The following is an 18,849-nucleotide window of genomic DNA, read 5'->3' on the forward strand; positions in this document are numbered from 1 at the left end:
GGTAAGTGATCTGTTAGTGCTCTTTATTATTTTAAATATTTGGAGAAAAATATGTATAGCCTAATATTGTAAATAAAGTATATTAAATATATAAATGAGATTAAAACGTAATTCTCGGGCATCATACCCAATAATGCTTGGTATGTAATGCAGGTTTGTGATCTTTTTGTTTGGGTATGTGTCTCTCCCTCACGTAGCACGGGTCGTAATAGTCCCAATCCATTCCTGATGCCCACATTCTGTTGGTGAGACCGTCGCTGTCTGCAGACAGAATTCGGAGCAAGACACCTGTAGAAGCACATGTGTAATTAGGTATGTGAAAGGGAATCCCTTAAATTGGAAAATGTAATATCCATACTGTATTTGACAAGCTATGTCTAATATTTATACTATATTGCATTTTAGTTACTGTTTATACACACCGCATATTTATATACTGGACATCGCTCACCAATATCTATTGCTGTACAGTGCCTTCAGAAAGTATTCACACCCCTTGACTTTTTCCACATTTTGTTGTTGGTCTGAATTTAAAATGGATTCAAATGAGATTGTGTCACTGACCTACACACCAATGGTATTATGTTAAAATATTTTTTACAAATTATTTAAAAATGAAAAGCTGAAGTTCAAATAAAAAATTGCTCATAAGTTGCATGGACTCAGTGTGCAATAATAGTGTTTAACATTATGACTACCTCCTCTACCCCACACATACTGAACAAAAATATAAAAAACGTAACATGTAAAGTCCCATGATTCATGAGCGTAATAAAATATCCCAGAAATGTTCCATATGCTCAAAAAGCACTCAAAATGTATGCACAAATTTCTTTACATCCCTGTTCAGTGAGCATTTCTTCTTTGCCAAGATAATCCATCCACCTGACAGGTGTGGCATATCAAGAAGCTGATTAAACAGCATGATCATTACACAGATTGGATTTAATTTGACCGGCCCACCTTGTGCTGGGGACAAAAGGTAATTCTAAAATGTGTAGTTTTGTGACAACACAATGCCACAGATGTCTCAAGTTCTGAGGGAGTGAGAAATTGTCATGCTGACTGCAGGAATGTCCACCAGAGCTTCTTCACATGCGGGATCGTCTGATAACAGCTACCTGGACAGCTGATGAAACTGGGTTTGGACAACCATCACAGGAAAGCTCATCTGCATGCACGTCGTCCTCACCAGGGACTTAACCTGACTGCAGTTCGGCATCGTAACTGACTTCAGTGGGCAAATGCTCACCTTCAAATACCACTGGCACGCTGGAGTATGTTACTTAGAACCTTCCTTTTAATTCTTCTGCAGTGACACCATAGTCTGAATATTGATATTGGTCATTCCTATGTTGAAGTCTTTATCACTGTTTGTACCGGGCAGACGGCTGCTAAACACGGCTACTAGAATCTTGACTAGAACCAAAAATGTTTATCATATTACTCCAGTGCTAGCTTCTCTACACTGGCTTCCTGTTAAGGCTAGGGCTGATTTCAAGATTTTACTGCCAAACTACAAAGCATATTACATAGACTTACTCCTACCGATCTCTCCGATTTAGTCCTGCCGTACATACAAGTACGCTACGGTCACAAGACGCAGGCCTCCTTACTGTCCCTAGAATTTCTAAGCAAACAGCTGGAGGCAGGGCTTTCTCCTATAGAGCTCCAATTTTATGGAATGGTCTACCTATCCATGTGAGAGACGTAGACTCGGTCTCAACCTTTAAGTCTTTGTTGAAGACTCATCTCTTCAGTACGTCCTATGACTGAGTGTAGTCTGGCCCAGGAGTGTGAAGGTGAACGGAAAGGCACTGGAGCAACGAACCACCCTTGCCGTCTCTGCCTGGCCGGTTCCTCTCTCTCCACTGGGATTCTCTGCCTCTGACCCTATTAAGGGGGCTGAGTCACTGGCTTACTAGTGCTCTTCCATGCCGTCCCTAGGAGAGGTGCGTCACTTGAGTTTGTTGAGTCACTGACATGATCTTCCAGAAAGGATTGGCGCCCCCTGGGGTTTGTGCTGTGGGGGAGGTCTTTGTGGGCTATACTCAGCCTTGTCTCAGTGTAGTAAGTTGGTGGTTTGCGGATATGTGGTGTGGGGGCTGTGCTTTGGCAAGGTGGGTGGGGTCATATCCTGCCTGGTTGGCCCTGTCCGGGGTTGTCGTCGGACGAGACCACAGTGTCTCCCGATCCCGCCTGTCTCAGCCTCCATTATCTATGCTGCAATAGTTTGTGTCGGGGGGCTAGGGTCAGTCTGTTATCTGGTGTAATTCCCCTGCCTTATCTGGTGTCCTGTGTGAATTTTATGTATGCTTCCTCTAATTCTCTCTCTCTCTCCCCTCCCGAAGGACCTGAGCCCAGTCCACCTGGTTGTGCTGCTGCTCCAGTTTCAACTGTTCTGCCTGCGGCTATGGAACCCTGACCTGTTCACCAAGGCGCTACCTTGTCCCGGACCTGCTGTTTTCGACTCTCTCTACCACACCTGCTATCTCAAACTCTGAACGCTCAGCTATGACAAAGCAACTGACATTTACTCCTGACGTGCTGGCCTGTTGCAACCACTGCGATTATTATTATTTGACCCTGCTGGTCATCTATAAACATTTGAACATCTTGGCCATGTTCTGTTATAATCTCCACCCGGCACAGCCAGAAGAGGACTGGCCACCCCTCAGAGCCTGGTTCCTCTCTAGGTTTCTTCCTAGGTTCCTGCCTTTCTAGGGAGTTTTTCCTAGCCACCGTGCTTCTACATCTGCATTGCTTGCTGTTGGGGTTTTAGGCTGGGTTTCTGTATAGTACTTTGACATCGGCTGATATAAAAAGAGCTTTATAAATACATTTCATTGATCGATTGTATTTTCTCTCGTTTCAGCTCAAATAATGGCCGTCATTGATTTGAAGAAATGTTGATTTTACTTTGTTGAAGCTTGCAGCGATAAATGCTTCAAAATATGTACAAACTGAGTAAGCGTAAGAGAAGTGCCCTCCGTGCTCCATTTCGCATACTTTGATTTGAACTCCTACTCTAATCCCGTGCTCCAATTTGTGTGCTCTGAGCAAGGTAGTATGCATTTTGAGAAACACCCTGGGAGACAAATTTACCATTCAGCAGAACAATAGCCTAAAACACAAGGCCAAATATACACTGGAGTTGCATACCAAGGCAACATTGAATATTCCTGAGTGGCCAAGTTAGTTTTGACTTAAATCGGCTAGTAAATCTATGTCTTGCAATGATTAACAACTTGACAGAGCTTGAAGATTTTTTGTTGTAATAATCTGTAAATATTGTAAAATCCAGGTGTGCAAAAAAAGAAATTCAAGGTGCAAATACTTTCTGAAGGCATCGTGTATATGTATATTTTATTTAACTAGGCAAGTCAGTTAAGAACAAATTCTTATGTACAATGACGGTCTACACGTACATGTATGTACGTACAGTACAAGTCAAAAGTTGACACACCGACTCATTCCAGGGTTTTACTTTATTTTTACTATTTTCGACATTGTAGAATAATAGCAAAGACATCAACTATGAAATAACATATGGAGTCATGTAGTAACTAAAAAAAGTTAAACAAATCAAAATATTTTATAATTGAGATTCTTCAAAGAAACCACCCTTTGCCTTGATGACAGCTTTGCACACTCTCAACCAGCTTCATGAGGTAGTCACCTGGAATGCATTTCAATTAACAGGTGTGCCTTGTTAAAAGTTAATTGGTGGAATTTCTTTCCTTAATGTTCTTTACTTCTTCAGTTGTGTTGTGACAAGGTAGGGGTGGTATCCAGAAGATAGCCCTATTTGGTAAAAGACCAAGTCCATATTATTGCAAGAACAGCTCAAATAAGCAAAGAGAAACAACAGTCCATCATTACTTTAAGACATGAAGGTCAGTCATTGCGTAAAATGTCAAGAACTTAGAAAGTTTCTTCAAGTGCAGTCGAAAAAACCATCAAGCGCTATGATGAAACTGGCTCTCATGATGACCGCCACAGGAAAGGAAGACCCAGAGTTACCTCTGCTGCAGAGGACAGGTTCATTAGAGTTAACTGCATCTCAGAAATTGCAGCCCAAATAAATGCTTCAGAGTTCAAGTAACAGATACATCTCAACATGAACTGTTCAGAGAAGATTCATAGTCGAATTTCTGCAAAGAAACCACTACTAAAGGACACCAGTAAGAATAAGACTTGCTTGGGCCAAGAAACACGAGCAATGGACATTAGACCGGTGGAAATCTGTCCTTTGGTCTGATGAGTCCAAATTTGAGATTTTTGGTTCCAACTGCTATGTCTTTGTGAGACGCAGAGTAGGTGAACGGATGATCTCCGCATGTGTGGTTCCCACCGTGAAGCATGCTGGTGACACTGTCGGTGATTTATTTAGAATTCAAGGCATACTTAACCAGCAAGACTACCACAGGATTCTGCAGCGATACCCCATCCCATCTGGTTTGCACTTAGTGGGACTATCATTTGTTTTTCAACATTACAATGACTCAACACACCTCCAGGCTGTGTAAGGGCTATTTGACCAAGAAGGAGAGTGATGGAGTGCTGCATCGGATGACCTGGCATCCACAATCCCCCGACCTCAACTAAATTGAGATGGTTTGGGATGAGTTGGAGTGCACAGTGAATGAAAAGCAGCCAACCAGTGCTCAGCATATGTGGGAACTCCTTCAAGACTGTTGGAAATGCATTCCAGGTGAAGCTGGTTGAGAGAAGGCCAAGAGTGTCCAAAGCTGTTATCAAGGCAAAGGGTGGCTACTTTGAAGAATATAAAATATATTTAGATCTGTTTAACACTTGGTTACTACATGATTTCATAGTTTTGATGTCTTCACTATTATTCTACAATGTAGAAAATAGTACAAATAAAGAAAAACCCTTGAATGAGTAGGTGTCCAAACTTTTGACTGGTAGTGTATGTACAGCGCATTCGGGAAGTATTCAGACCCCTTGACTTTTTCCACATTTTGCTACGTTTAAGCCATATTCCAAAATGTATTTGTTTTTTTCCTCACATCAACCTACACACAATACCCCATAATGACACAGCAAAAATAGATTTTTTGTAATTTTTGCAAATCTATAAAAATGTAAAAAACTGATGTTTACACAAGTATTCAGACCCTTTACTCAGTACTTTGTTGAAGCACCTTTGGCAGTGATTACAGCATCGAGCCTTCTTGGGTATGACGATACAAGCTTGACACACCTGTATTTGGGGAGTTTTGCCAATTCTTCTCTGCAGATCCTCTCAAGCTCTATCAGATTTGATGAGGAGCGTTGCTGCACAGCTATTTCAGGTCTCTCCAGAGATGTTTGATCGGGTTCAAGTCCGTGCTCTGGCTGGGCCACTCAAGGCCATTCAGAGACTTTTCCTGAAGCCACTCCTGCATTGTCTTTGCTGTGTGATTAGAGCCGTTGTCCTGTTGGAAGGTGAGCCTTCTGGAGCAGGTTTTCATCAAGGATCTCTCTGTATTTTGCTCCGTTCATCTTTGCCTAAATGACTACCGACCCGTAGCACTCACATCTGTAGCCATGAAGTGCTTTGAAAGGCTGGCCATGGCTCACATCAACACCAATATCCCAGAAACCCTAGACCCACTCCAATTTGCATACCGCCCCAACAGATCCACAGATGATGCAATCTCTATTGCAGTCCACACTGCCCTTTCACAGCTGGACAAAAGGAACACCTATTTGAGAATGCTATTCATTGACTACAGCTCAGTGTTCAACACCATAGTGCCCTCAAAGCTCACCACTAAGCTAAGGACCCTGGGACTAAACACCTTTCTCTGCAACTGGATCCTGGACTTCCTGACGGGCTACCCCCAGGTGGTAAGGGTAGGTAACAACACATCCGCCACGCTGATCCTCAACACGGGGGCCCCTCAGGGGTGCACGCTCAGTCCCCTCCTGTACTCCCGGTTCACTCATGACAGCATGGCCAGGCACGACTTCAACACCATCATTAAGTTTGCCGATGACACAACAGTGGTGGGCCTGATCACCAACAACGACGAGACAACCTAAAGGGAGGAGGGCAGAGATCTGGACGTGTGGTGCCAGGACAACAACCTCTCCCTCAATGTGATCAAGATAAAGGAGATGATTGTGGACTACAGGAAAAGGAAGACAGAGCACACCCCACTCTCATCGACAGGGCTGTAGTGGAGCATGTTGAGAGCTTCATCTTCCTTGGTGTTCACATCACCAACAAACTATCATGGTCCAAGCACACCAAGACAGTCGTGAAAACGGCATGACAAAACCTATTCCCCCTCAGGAATACTTTTATAAATTTCTATTATTATTTTGTATTTTTCTTAAACTGCATTGTTGGTTAAGGGCTTGTAAGTAAGCATTTCACTGTAAGGTCTACACCTGTTGTATGTGACAAATAAAATTTTGATTTGATTTGACTAGTCTCCCAGTCTCTGCCGATGAAAAACATCCCCACAGCATGATGCTGCCACCACCATGCTTCACTGTAGGGATGGTGCCAGGTTTCCTCCAGACGTGACGCTTGGCATTCAGGCCAAAGAGTTCAATCATTGTTTCATCAGACCAGAGAATCTTGTTTCTCATGGTCTGAGAGTCTTTAGCTGCCTTATGGCAAACTCCAAGCCGTCTGTCATGTGCCTTTTACTGAGGAGTGGCTTCCGTCTGGCCACTCTATCATAAAGGCCTGATTGGTGGAGTGCTGCAGAGATGGTTGTCCTTCTGGAAGGTTATCCTATCTCCACAGAGGAACTCTAGAGCTCTGTCAGAGTGAGCATCGGGTTCTTGGTCACCTCCCTGACCAAGGCTCTTTTCACCCGGTTGCTCAGTTTGGCTGGGCGGCCAGCTCTAGGAAGAGTCTTGGTGGTTCCAAACTTCTTCCATTTTAGAATGATGGAGGCCACTGTGTTCTTGGTGATCTACAATGCTGCAGAAATGTTTTGGTACCCTTCCCCAGATCTGTGCCTCGACACAATCCTGTCTCAGAGCTCTACGGACAATTCCTTAAACCTCATGGCTTGGTTTTTGCTCTGACATGCACTGTCAACTGTGGGACCATATATAGACAGGTGTGCCTTTACAAATCAATTCAATTTACCACAGGTGGACTCTCATCAAGTTTTAGAAACATCGAGGATAATCAATGGAAACAGGATGCATCTGAGCTCAATTTCAAGTCTTATCGCAAAGGGTCTGAATACTTAAGTTTTTTTTATTTTTTATTTGCAAACATTTGTAAAAACCTGTTTTCTCTTTGTCATTATGGGGTATTGTGTGTAGATTGTTGAGTATTAAAAAAAAATGTAATCCATTTTTAGAATAAGTTCTTTGTTTCTGGACATTTTGAGCCTGTAATCGAACCCACAAATGCTGATGCTCCAGATACTCAACTAGTCTAAAGAAGGACAGTTTTATTGCTTATTTAATCAGGACAACAGTTTTCAGCTGTGCCAACATAATTGCAAACGGGTTTTCTAACGATCAATTAGCCTTTTAAAATTATAAACTTGGATTAGCTAACACAACGTGCCATTGGAACACAGGAGTGATGGTTGCTGATAATGTGCCTATGAAGATATTCCATAAAAAAATAATGATAATAAAATAAATTTAAAAAATTGGCCGTTTCCAGCTACAATGGTCATTTACAACATGAACAATGTCAACACTGTACTTCTGATCAATTTGATGTTATTTTAATGTGCTTCTCTTTCAAAAACAAGGACATTTCTAAGTGACCCCAAACTTTTGAACTGTAGTGTATATGGTCTAGTACATTTACACAACAGCTATATATGGTCTAGTACAGTGTTTACCAAACCTCTCCTTGGGGTCCCCCAGACATTTCACAGTTTTGTTGTAGCCCTGAACTAGCTCACCTGATTCACCTAGTCAAGGGCTTGATTATTAGTTGACAAATTGTATCAAGTGTGCGCCAAGTCGAGGTCCCAAAGGCTTCTTAACAGCTTCTATCCTCAAGCCATAAGAATCCTGAACATCTAATCAATGGGCTACCCAGACCCCTCTTTTACACTGCTGCTACTCTCTGTTTATAATCTATGCATAGTCACTTTAACTCTACCTACATGTGCATATTACCTCAATTACCTCAACTAACCAGTTCCCCCACACATTGACTCTGTACCGGTACCCCCTGTATATAGCCTCGCTTGTTATTTTACTGCTGCTCTTTAATTATTTGTTACTTTTATTTTCTATTTTCTACTTATCCATTTTTTACTTAACACTTATTTATTTTATTTTTTTCTTAGCATTTCTGGTTAAGGGCTTGTATGTAAGCATTTCCCTGTAAGGTCTACACCTGTTGTATTCGGTGCATGTGACAAATACATTTTGATTTGATTTGATGTCAACTCACCTGCGCTTGCTCCGAAGTCGCTGTCCAATCCAGGACCCATTGTGGAAGAGTTGTCAGATGCAACAAAGCATGAAGTTTCTGGAGGTATGCTACTGGCATATTCACATTCGAATTCAACCATATCAAACTTGTGTTCCCCTGTGTTGTTCAATACATATTGCAGCTCCATGGTGCTGCACCGACGCATGGGCCTCTGGTCAGGTGTTACCTGTGTGCATAAAACAGTCACACATCACATCCAAGACAGAGTTCAATGGTTACTTTGGCTAATATTAGGCTGGAACCATGAATTTACCCTTGAGTGTGTATCATTTAGCGCAGGTGAATTGGGTGGCACAAGGTTAGGCAGTTCTTCCTCTGAATCACTTGACTGCGGTAGGATAGGGGCGCTCCTGCGCCAGCTCATTTTATTCCTACTGTACACGCTTGACCTACGGGGCTGGTCGACCCTGGAGTTGGTATCGGCTGTTGTCGCCAAAATGGCGCTCGGAGCCCTCAGGGACTCAGAGCCACCATTGCCTGTGGCCCCACCCAGACGGACGAATCGGATACTCTGCTCCACTGCTGCCCTGTCATTTGAAGAGGTACGCGAAGAGCTCAAGGGCTGCGCCAAAATAGGCTCTGAAACAGAGATATAACCTCTAGTCCCATCTCGATTTGGGAAAAATGGCGCCTCTGATATTTTGGTCATTCTCGGGCGCGTCGAAAGAGTAGACTGTAAAATACTTTCGCTGTCTTGTCTTTTCCTGTTCTTCTTTGAAAAAATGTGCAACTTGTAACCCAGGAACAAACAGTTAAACAGCAGCAGAAGAACCACGCACGGTACGAGTAAAATAATAAGTAGTCTTAAACTTGTAATTGGCCAACCTTCACTCAGTTTGGAGGGTGGTGTTGATGGGCCTATTTGCGACATTTCGTCATATAGTTTATAGGATCCAATTCCAGAACGCATAAAATTGTGATTTTTCTCAGTGAAAAGCGCAGGTGTTTTGTTGGACCAATCAATTTCACTATCCAGGGTCTGTGATTGAACTCTGCAGAATGACTGCTTGGATTTTGTACTTGGCGAACCCCGTGGCCATGATAGATTGTATTTTCTGCTTGAAGAGCTATTGAATACAGCTGTATTTAAATGAGCATATTTTACCCCAAATTAAGAATTTACGTAGACAATTCATTTTTTTTATGCTCGGACAGCCGAAAGAAGGCCGACTCGAAAATGTGGGTATAGGCATGAAATAATAACTCCAAAAGCAGGTGACGAGTTTAATGTCTGCTTGCTTGATGCTTGTCTGTCCTGTAGAATAGGTGACAAATAGTCAATCACATCACCCAGATCTCGCTCTCATATCCAGGCTCTCATATCCAGGCTCTCATGTCCAGGCTCTCATATCCAGGCTCTCATATCCAAGCTGCCGGTGACGTACAGGTGTATACATATTATGGCACATTGAATAAACCAAGGATTTAGAATTACAGCATAACGAATTGGCCCAACCACGCTGTTTTATGGTCGTTGGCATAGATATACAGGAAACCTTCCTATTCAGCCTGGTCAAATAGACAACACGTTACATAGTAAACATACGTCCAGGAGAATCAAATTAGTATCGAATGTTATATTTGCTATGGTTACATAAGATAAATGGATACGTGAAGGTCAAGCAACCCAAAGGATGCAAGTTCCAAACTCATCACCGAAAGCTTTAGCATTTTAGCTAATTATTAACTTTTCAACTACTTAGTACTTTTTAGCTACTTAGCATGTTAGCTGAACCTTTCCCTTCCCCTAACCTTAACCCTTTTAGCTAACCCTTCCCCTAACCTTAACCCCTAACCTAGCTAACGTTAGCCAGCTAGCTAACATTAGCCACCTAACTAGAATACGTAACATAGTAGTCATTGCAAATTCTTAACATATTACATGGTTTTCAGATTCACATATAATACAAATTGTAATTAGTAACATATCAAACGAAATGGGTGATGGACATCCATAAATTAATACATACCATACTGAAAGTAACATACAATTCTAAAAGGAGTGTATCGGATTAAGATACAGAATAATACGAAATTTCTCTGTGATCAGGTTGTCCTATTTGGCACACAAATACACATGGTGGTAAGTCAACAAGGAAAGAAGCAGACAAGACTTAACACTTCAGAATCAACAACACTCTTGTGAGATGATGCTTCATGTTCGGTAAAATTTTATTGATGAGCATTTTGTGACGTTTTGCCTTCCCATCTCAAACCATTTGTCAATGTCTGTCTCACTGTCTCTGTCTATGTATCAGGGAAAGACTGACTCTCAAGTCGGTGGCTGCGGTGGCATTTGTCTATGTTGTGTAAAACCCCAACTAGCTCGGTCTCCATGTTTTACAAACGTCACATTTCAAAGTGTTTAAATCTCAAAACAACTTTCTATCACTGGATTCAAACTTGCAACCTTTGGATTCAGAGGCCTATTTGACGGTAACAGTGCTCAATGTTGCCCCTAGTGGCCGGGTCCACGTCATATTCCAATATCCTCAGATATGGATAGACGTCGAATACTGACTTCTATCACAGCTGACCTGGCTGAAAACCCAGCATCAACCATGGAGGAGTGGAAATCTCTCAACAGTCCACAGGGGAGTGCTCTTTTGAGTCTTGCCATAGAAATATTTCCTGCTTCCTTTTTCTAGCATGTTTGAAAGTATTGCTGTCCATTGTACCATCTGTTTTTCAGGATTTTCAACTCCAACTTTAAAACAAGAACTAAGTTAGTGAAGGAAAAAAAATGAACACTAAGAAGTGATGAGAGTGAAGGAAAGAGGACATTATTGCAAAAGGGGCTGCATCTCAATAGTGTGAAGTAGCTTCTTCTCTCTCCTTTTCCTCATCTGCACTGATGTGAAAGAGTTGGATAGGAAAATAAATATGTCCCATAGTGTACACATTGCTTTCACCTACCCTTTGTTTAGCTCAATGCAGATTTTTTTTTTTTTAGCATATTGGGATGCACCTATGGGCCCTAGAATATGGTTTCTGGGTCGTTTTAGTAGCATTTAACACTAGGTGGCAGTAGTTAACTAAACCAACGTGCACGACTATGGGGCAAAACAGACAGGGTTTGCTTAGATTGGATATGAAATATAGTTGACATTTTATCAACACTGTTTATTGAAAACATAAAGTTGCACAATGAGCACTTGTCTCTCAAATACATTGTTACAGTTGTCGGTTAGCTAGCTAGAAAATGTTTTGCCATATTAGCATATAGACGTGACGTCAGTCAAAACACCTCAAAATAAGACATGGTATCAAGATCAAGATCAAATGAGCTAAAACGAGCCACTTACGATTCCCCACATGGCAGTTTCTTGTCATTATTGCTAGCTATCTGGCCATCAAGAACCACAACACAGCCTTCAGCTCCTTTGAAGTGCGCAGATTGTTTTCGTGAGGTTGTCAGCCGAGGTCGTCTATGGTGCAATACCGACACTCTTTCAGCCAACAGTACTGCTCAAAACCTATTGACACCACTGATGATCTTGAACAGCTTATGTACTCATTACTCTAGGTCAACTGGCTGATCTGCACTTGGAGGTGGTAAGATATCCTTCAGGCCTCATTAGTCTTCCTTGATTCTGTTGCAACATGGCAATTGCAGGAGGCATTGCCTCGCCCAAGAGTTCTCTCCAACTCTTCACATAATCAAGATTGTAGTCAGGATTAATGTGAGGTTTATCTAATTTACTGTATTATGAAGTTAAGTCTTCATAGTACATTGAACAAAAAAATGTAAATGCAACAATTTCAAAGATTTTACTGAGTTACAGTTCAAGTTCATATAAGGACATCAGTAAATTGGAATAAATGAATTAGGCTCTAATTTATGGATTTCACAGACTGGGAATACAGATATGTATCTGTTGGTCACAGATACCTTAAAGAAAGGTAGGGAAAACCAACATTTCTAGGATTTTTTTATTTCAGCTCATGAAACATGGGATCAACAGATTACATGTTGCATATATATATATATATTTTAAACAAATTTGAGAGAAATAAACTTTGTGCGCATGAAACATTTCTGGGATCTTTTATTTCAGCTCAGAAAACATGGGACCAACACTTTACATGCTGCACTTATATTTTTGTTCAGTGTATATGAATGAGAGAGAGATACGGTACTAAGTTTGGACACACCTACTCATTCAAGGGTTTTTCTTTATTTTTACTATTTTGAACATTTTAGAATACTAGCGAAGACATCAACACTATGAAATTACACTTGGAATCATGATAATAACAATGCACGGCCCCATGTCGCAAGGATCTGCACACAATTCCTGGAAGCTGAAAATGTCCCAGTTCTTCCATAGCCTGCATAATCACCAGACATGTCACCCATTGAGCATGTTTGGGATGCTCTGGATCGGCGTGTACGACAGCGTGTTCCAATATCCAGCAACTTCACACAGCCATTGAAGAGCGGGACAACATTCCTCAGGCCACAATCAACAGCCTGATCAACTCTATGTGAAGCAGATGTACTGCGCTGCATGAGGCAAATGTTGGTCACACCAGATACTGACTGGTTTTCTGATCCATGCCTGTACCTTTTCTTTAAGGTATCTGTGACCAACAGATGCATATCTGTATTCACAGTCATGTGAAATCAATAGATTAGGGCTTAATGAATTTATTTCAATTGACTGTTTTCCTTATATGAACTGTAACTCAGTAAAATCTTTGAAATTGCATGCTGAATATATTTTTTGCTTTGTTCAATGTATTTCACATTTTTCTCATTTCCTTTTGTGATATGGACATGCTTATTCTTATCCTGAATCATAGTTCATGACCAGTGCTGCACATTTTAATATAATAAAACACAAAAACTTTTATTAAAATTCAGGTATTTTCATTTATTCAACATGCTTTTCTTTGTCCATTTGTCAATTTAGAATAATACATTAACATCTGGTATAAGTTAAAGCACAAATATATACAAACGTTTCAAATGATTCAGTTGAACATTTGACAAATGAATCTCTTTTAGAGACAGTGATAACTATATTTGTACATTAGTACAGTCTTGTACACAAGTACATATTTGTTATTGTAATAAATCAATGTAAAAGTGCAGTCATATGAACACCATACAACTGGTAGAATCATTTTGCCACGTGACAGTCAACTACCTCAGGTTTCTCTAATGAGTCGAATGACTCTATTGGCATACCAAACTCTTGATATAGGCAACACAGTAAGAGTACCTCTACCCTTTTTCATTCAAGAGAAAGGCTAGTCAGTCTGTCAGAAAACGTGCCCAGACACTCAGGAGTCCATTTGCCAGTTAAACTGTAAACCTTTTCCCCTGTGGCATTGTAGATGATGAATAGTGCCTATAATCAAAAAGGTATATATGTTTTTAAAGATTCCATTCCTGCCATTGTCTCTAAACCAAGCACAGGGAGAAGCTGTGCTGGATTGTCATAGCACCTAGCAAGGCTGTGATTGTATCGGCTAGCTGTTGTGGTCGTTAGCACGATAGCATGTTAGCACCCAATGAGGCTGTGTTTGATGATCTCTTTGGACTGGGGAGGGATCCTGTCAGGGAAGGCCACCTGGAACTCCACCACCAGGTCGCCACGTGTGGTGGGGGTCTTGGCGTGGGGCAGCCCCTCGCCCCTCAGCCGCCGGATGGCGCCGGGCTTGATGACGTCACTGCACGGTAGTGGCATCGTCCTGTTGTCGAGGGTGGGGACGTTGACTGTGCATCCACATAGAGCCTGGAGAGAGCGAGGAAGAAAGTATTTGTTAATCTTCCTCTTTTTATGTAGAGAGCGTTTGGTTACATAACAGTGGAAGCAGTCGACCCCATAACATAATTAGCTGCAGTTGGTACTTCTGAATGAATGTGAAACTAACCAGGGCAATTTTCTTAAGTGAGTGTTATATCAGACTCAAATGTGGAGCAATTTCCCCCCAAAGGCGACGCTTTTCTCTGTTACGCAACGCTAAGTGTTACAAATGCTATACCAGTAATGTTCTCTCTATTCTGGCTGTGGGTGTCGGTACTCAACAGATTGACTGAGTGGGGCCAGGGGAAGATGAAGAGGCGCTTGGTGAAGAGCCTGCAATGTCTGAACACTAGCATGCTAATCTGAGGAGCGTAGGATGTGGGAGTGAGTGATTGTAAGCCAGAGAGAGAGGAAGCTAAAGGCTGGCGCAGAGCAGAGGAGTCAGTGGGGGAGCAAAGTGAAAGCAGTGTGAGGGGGCGGCTGACCGAGGCTATATTTAGCTACTGCTGATGCTGCTCTCTGTAGGGGCCGATGAGGTAAGTGAGGGGAGGTGTTGGTGGGCACTGTGTGTTATTGGGGGGTTGTTAGCTGGGCTAAGGACAAGGTTGGAGCAGTGTGGGTTAGCTGAGAGGGGCTCTGAATAGAACAAAGTGTTCTCCCTACAGCCACCAATTTGAGCCATTATCTAAAGTACAGAAGTGGCATACTTCAGCTATGCCTTGAAGCATTATGTTATACTGAAAGTATGGCAGTGCTGTACATCTGCTAATACTAACTGCATTATATAACCATATCAATGTTAAGTTGACACACAAGTTCACATGAACACAAACGTACTTCTTTGAGGGTGATCTTTGCCGTATAGACTATGTTGGACCCGTCCCTCTTGTAGTGGGGGTGTTTCTTGTCCTTGAGGACGAAGGTCACGTCGGCGGGTATGCTATTGGCCGTCTCGTCACCCTCTCTGGGAAAGGTGATCTTGGTACCCTCCTTCCATCCCTTTTTCACCACCACGTTCAGGACCTTATCCTCAGTGCGAAGGCTGCGGCCGTCTGGGTTGAGGCGGTGCCGCGTGATCTTCATGTGCTTAGAGCAGCCGTGGAACACCTCTTCTAGGGTCACCAGGAGGTCGTGCACCACCTCCACACCCTGCCGTCGCCCGCGCCGAAGTTTCTCGCCGTTGGGGCCATAGTTGCCATGGTAACCATCACCTTTGCTGAAGGTGAAACGGTTAAAGGGGTTGAAAAGCTCCTCCTCGCCGTCGGGCCCGAAGAAGATGTCGAAGTGGTCGGAGCCCTGGAAGAATGTTGAGAAGGTCTCGTGGGCATCGCCGTGGTAACTATAGTGATGGGGGTTGTTCTCTTTGCCTGCCATGGACACCCCGCCTCCGTTCTTGAGACCTGAGACACAAAAGAAAAAAGACAACTTCAGTTAGTACAGTTCACTCAGGCAGGAGTGTGACCTTCCATCTTGTCTAATCTGGTATTCTTCTCCCACTCTGAGACAAAGTTCTTACTCGTATATTTAGCTCAACACTTCTGGAGGGCTTACTAAATGTATATATTGGCACTTCGAAGTTTGACAAACACTTTCTCGTCGCTGGCTGACTAATTTATCAACCTGTAGTCGTCTACACTGCATGTGTTGGGCTGGCTCTCAGGGGGACCAGGTGCTGTAGATTTTTTTGCAAGATGCAACAGCACTTGCCGGTCAAATGACAAAGGGAAAGAAGGAAAGGCCCTCACCTTCTTCTCCAAACTGATCATAGATGACCCTTTTCTTGGAGTCGGTCAGAATCTCATAAGCTTCTGCAATCTCCTTAAACTTGTCCGCGGCGTCCGCAGCGCTGTTCTTGTCGGGGTGAAACTTCAGGGCCATCTTCCTGTACGCCTTCTTGATGTCGTCTTCGTTGGAGTCAGACTCGACGCCCAGGACCTTGTAGAAATCCTTCCCCATAGGCCTGGACAGAACGGGAACCTCTTGGTCCTTCTGGTTCTCCTGGAGAAACAGGGTGGGAGAAGGAGCTCGTTAGATCTCTACTGCACACAGAATAGCCACGTTTTAAAAGGACAAATGTCTTTGCCTCAACGAAGCTATCGAAAGCCAGAGCTGGATAAGATGTCATAGTAAGATAACTAACTCCCTGGGCTGTGGGCTATACACTTCAACCACTCCTTATAACGCTCTCACTCCCATGCCCATAATAATGCATTTCCAAGCACCAGGCAGCTTTATGACACCCAGCAGGTGTGACATTCAACAATTGATTGAGAATGACCCAGACAAGTAGGCTATGATTGTCAGCAAGCCTTCTGTGCTAGTACCAGTTTCAGAGGACACATACTTGGAATTGTCACCTGTCAGTCCTTTGAATACAAATGACTACAACGTATTCTTTATTATTACATTCAGCCTGTGAAAATAGTATTGTATGAAAACTATTCTAGACTGTAATGCAGATCTGTTTGTGCATCTAAATGCAGGCAACGTGACTATAGGGGGAACTCGTGTGTATGAGCATCTTGAGGCAGACTGCACCTCGCACCACAGATGCCAGCTGAGCCCTGATTGGCTCAACTAGGCTACACTGTCTGCGTTGGAATTAGGGGTATAAAGCATATTCAGTAGGTTACTGGAGAACCCGTTGACATTGTGCAAACTGCTCACACACAGTGTGTATAAGCTTTTAAAAATATATATAATTCCTTATTTTACAAGGTGAGTTGACTGAGAATATATTCTCATTTACAATAAAAGGAACATTAAATATTTGACACATCTATGCTTTAATCCGATAATATTCTCAGCAATGATACCACTAGTCTTTAAACTCACTGCCAACTTTTTAATGACACAACCATTAGGCACAATTTATGACATACATGAGTTTAACGGACATGGGCTACTTGCATTTGATACAATACATAACAATCTGTAAATGACTGAAATGTAGACACATTTCCAAAATATAACTTACCCCTGATGAAGAGCCCGAGCTGTCATTCCTGTTCATAACGCGGACCTTGCACTTTCCATTTTTGGTTTTCACTCCAAACTGGGTCCAGATCAGAACCATAGTGTTCGCTTATTGAGGAGCTGTCCGCTGTTTTTTGGTGCTGAAAAGCTCTTAGCTGTTTTAGCTGTGGTTGGGCTGTTGGTTGACTGAGCGGCTGACTGCAGACTGTGCTAAATACTGCCGCGGCAGCCCTTTACTATACACTCAACACCCACGCAGCGTGACCGAGCTTTCCCCAAACCCGCCCATTTTCCTACGCACAAGAGGGAATACGGTGCCTACCGATTCCTCCGCGAGACCATTGGCGTTCGCTTCATGATCATGCGGATGTAACCGCCTCCTTCTCCTTGTTGAGACTCGTTTCCGGGATTCTTAGCAGAAAGCTCACGAGCAGTCACGACCAGTGAGTTGAATCCTCAGAGCCGTCTAGGTTTGCCGATTGAAGACTAACATTTAGACATCCCTCGAGGCTCTGTAGCGGAGTTTCTCAACTCCACGATGTAAAATGGAGTTGAGTGACATGTGGACGGACTGCACCTCCGACTACATCGAGTTGCTGTCAGTCAAGACTTACATTTTTATGCTTTCCTTGCACCTACAGTATGTTTGTCCTGTGAAAGTGCGAGCTTGTCCGTAGTTTTGAAACTGTACCTGTACTTCTCCTGATTGTTATAGAGTTGTCAGTTGGATTTGAAAGCTAAAGTAAAACAAAAAATAATACCATTCTGTGCATCCCCTGCCAAAATAAAAACATCCGCTGCTCTATCTCCATTTACAAACAATGGCTCCCTTTGCAAAGGTTGCAAATGCTACGGCTTTCAGCACCCTAAGAAAAGCTCACGTTAACACAGGACAAATATAGGTACAAGGAAAGCATTAAATGGACATTTTTTCTCAACTGACATAATTTCGATAAAGTCGGTAAAGTCGATAAAATCACTCCATTGTACTTCCAAATCGTGGAGTTGAGAAAGTCAGAGCCTATGCATGTGATCCATTCATCAGAGAAATCCATCTTCATTGTTTTTTAATCAATTACTCATATATATTTAAGTGATAATGCCAGAGAAGCCGGTGTTTGGAGGATATATTGGCACAGGTGTTGTTAGGCCCGAGACGAAGTCCTCCAAACACCGGCTTCGAGGTCATTATCACTTTTATACAACGGGTCACCAACACATTCAAATAATGATTTACACATTTTCATGAAAGTTATTTTGATGAATTTATTCATAATATTTCATCCTTCCACAATATATATTCCTGACACAAATCTAGGGTTGCTACCCACGCCTGCTGGTCGTTCCTTCTATCGGTTCGGTTGCACACAAATCTTCACCGTTGAAAGCTAAATGTTAGTCTAAAAGAAATGTGGAATGTCTATATAATGTATTTTTATAGTGGAGATCAAGTTTATAAAGTGCCTGGCTGGGTTGATGAGACAGTGGATTGCGTCGTGCATAAGAGCAATCCTTAACCGTGGTATATTTGCCATATACCACACCTCCTCGGGCCTTATTGCTTAAATATATTAGTCCTCTGACGCTCAGTTGGTAGAGCATGGTGCTTGCAATGCCAGGTTAGTGGGTTCGATTCCCAGGACCATCTGTACATAAAATGTATGCAATACTTTAACT

The 18,849-nt window shown here is 42.5% G+C and overlaps 2 protein-coding genes across 2 annotated transcripts; both read right to left on the reverse strand.

Annotated features, from left to right (window-relative positions):
* Positions 1-121: 121 nt before the first annotated feature.
* Positions 122-9,462, reverse strand: LOC106562930 (protein huluwa). Its single transcript, XM_014128048.2, has 3 exons — positions 8,694-9,462; positions 8,399-8,606; positions 122-288 (listed from the first exon to the last, which is right to left on the reverse strand). Exons 1-3 carry the CDS (start codon positions 9,348-9,350, stop codon positions 122-124), a joined length of 1,032 nt encoding a protein of 343 aa, XP_013983523.2. The 5' UTR covers positions 9,351-9,462.
* Positions 9,463-13,164: 3,702 nt separating this feature from the next.
* On the reverse strand, positions 13,165-17,375 carry LOC106562932 (dnaJ homolog subfamily B member 5). Its single transcript, XM_014128049.2, has 4 exons — positions 17,174-17,375; positions 15,942-16,194; positions 15,034-15,596; positions 13,165-14,184 (listed from the first exon to the last, which is right to left on the reverse strand). The coding sequence occupies exons 1-4, from the start codon at positions 17,270-17,272 to the stop codon at positions 13,951-13,953; spliced, it is 1,149 nt and encodes a 382-aa protein (XP_013983524.1). The 5' UTR covers positions 17,273-17,375; the 3' UTR covers positions 13,165-13,950.
* Positions 17,376-18,849: the final 1,474 nt, after the last annotated feature.

This window comes from Salmo salar, chromosome ssa11, assembly GCF_905237065.1.
Source record: "Salmo salar chromosome ssa11, Ssal_v3.1, whole genome shotgun sequence".
Lineage (NCBI taxonomy): Eukaryota > Metazoa > Chordata > Actinopteri > Salmoniformes > Salmonidae > Salmo > Salmo salar.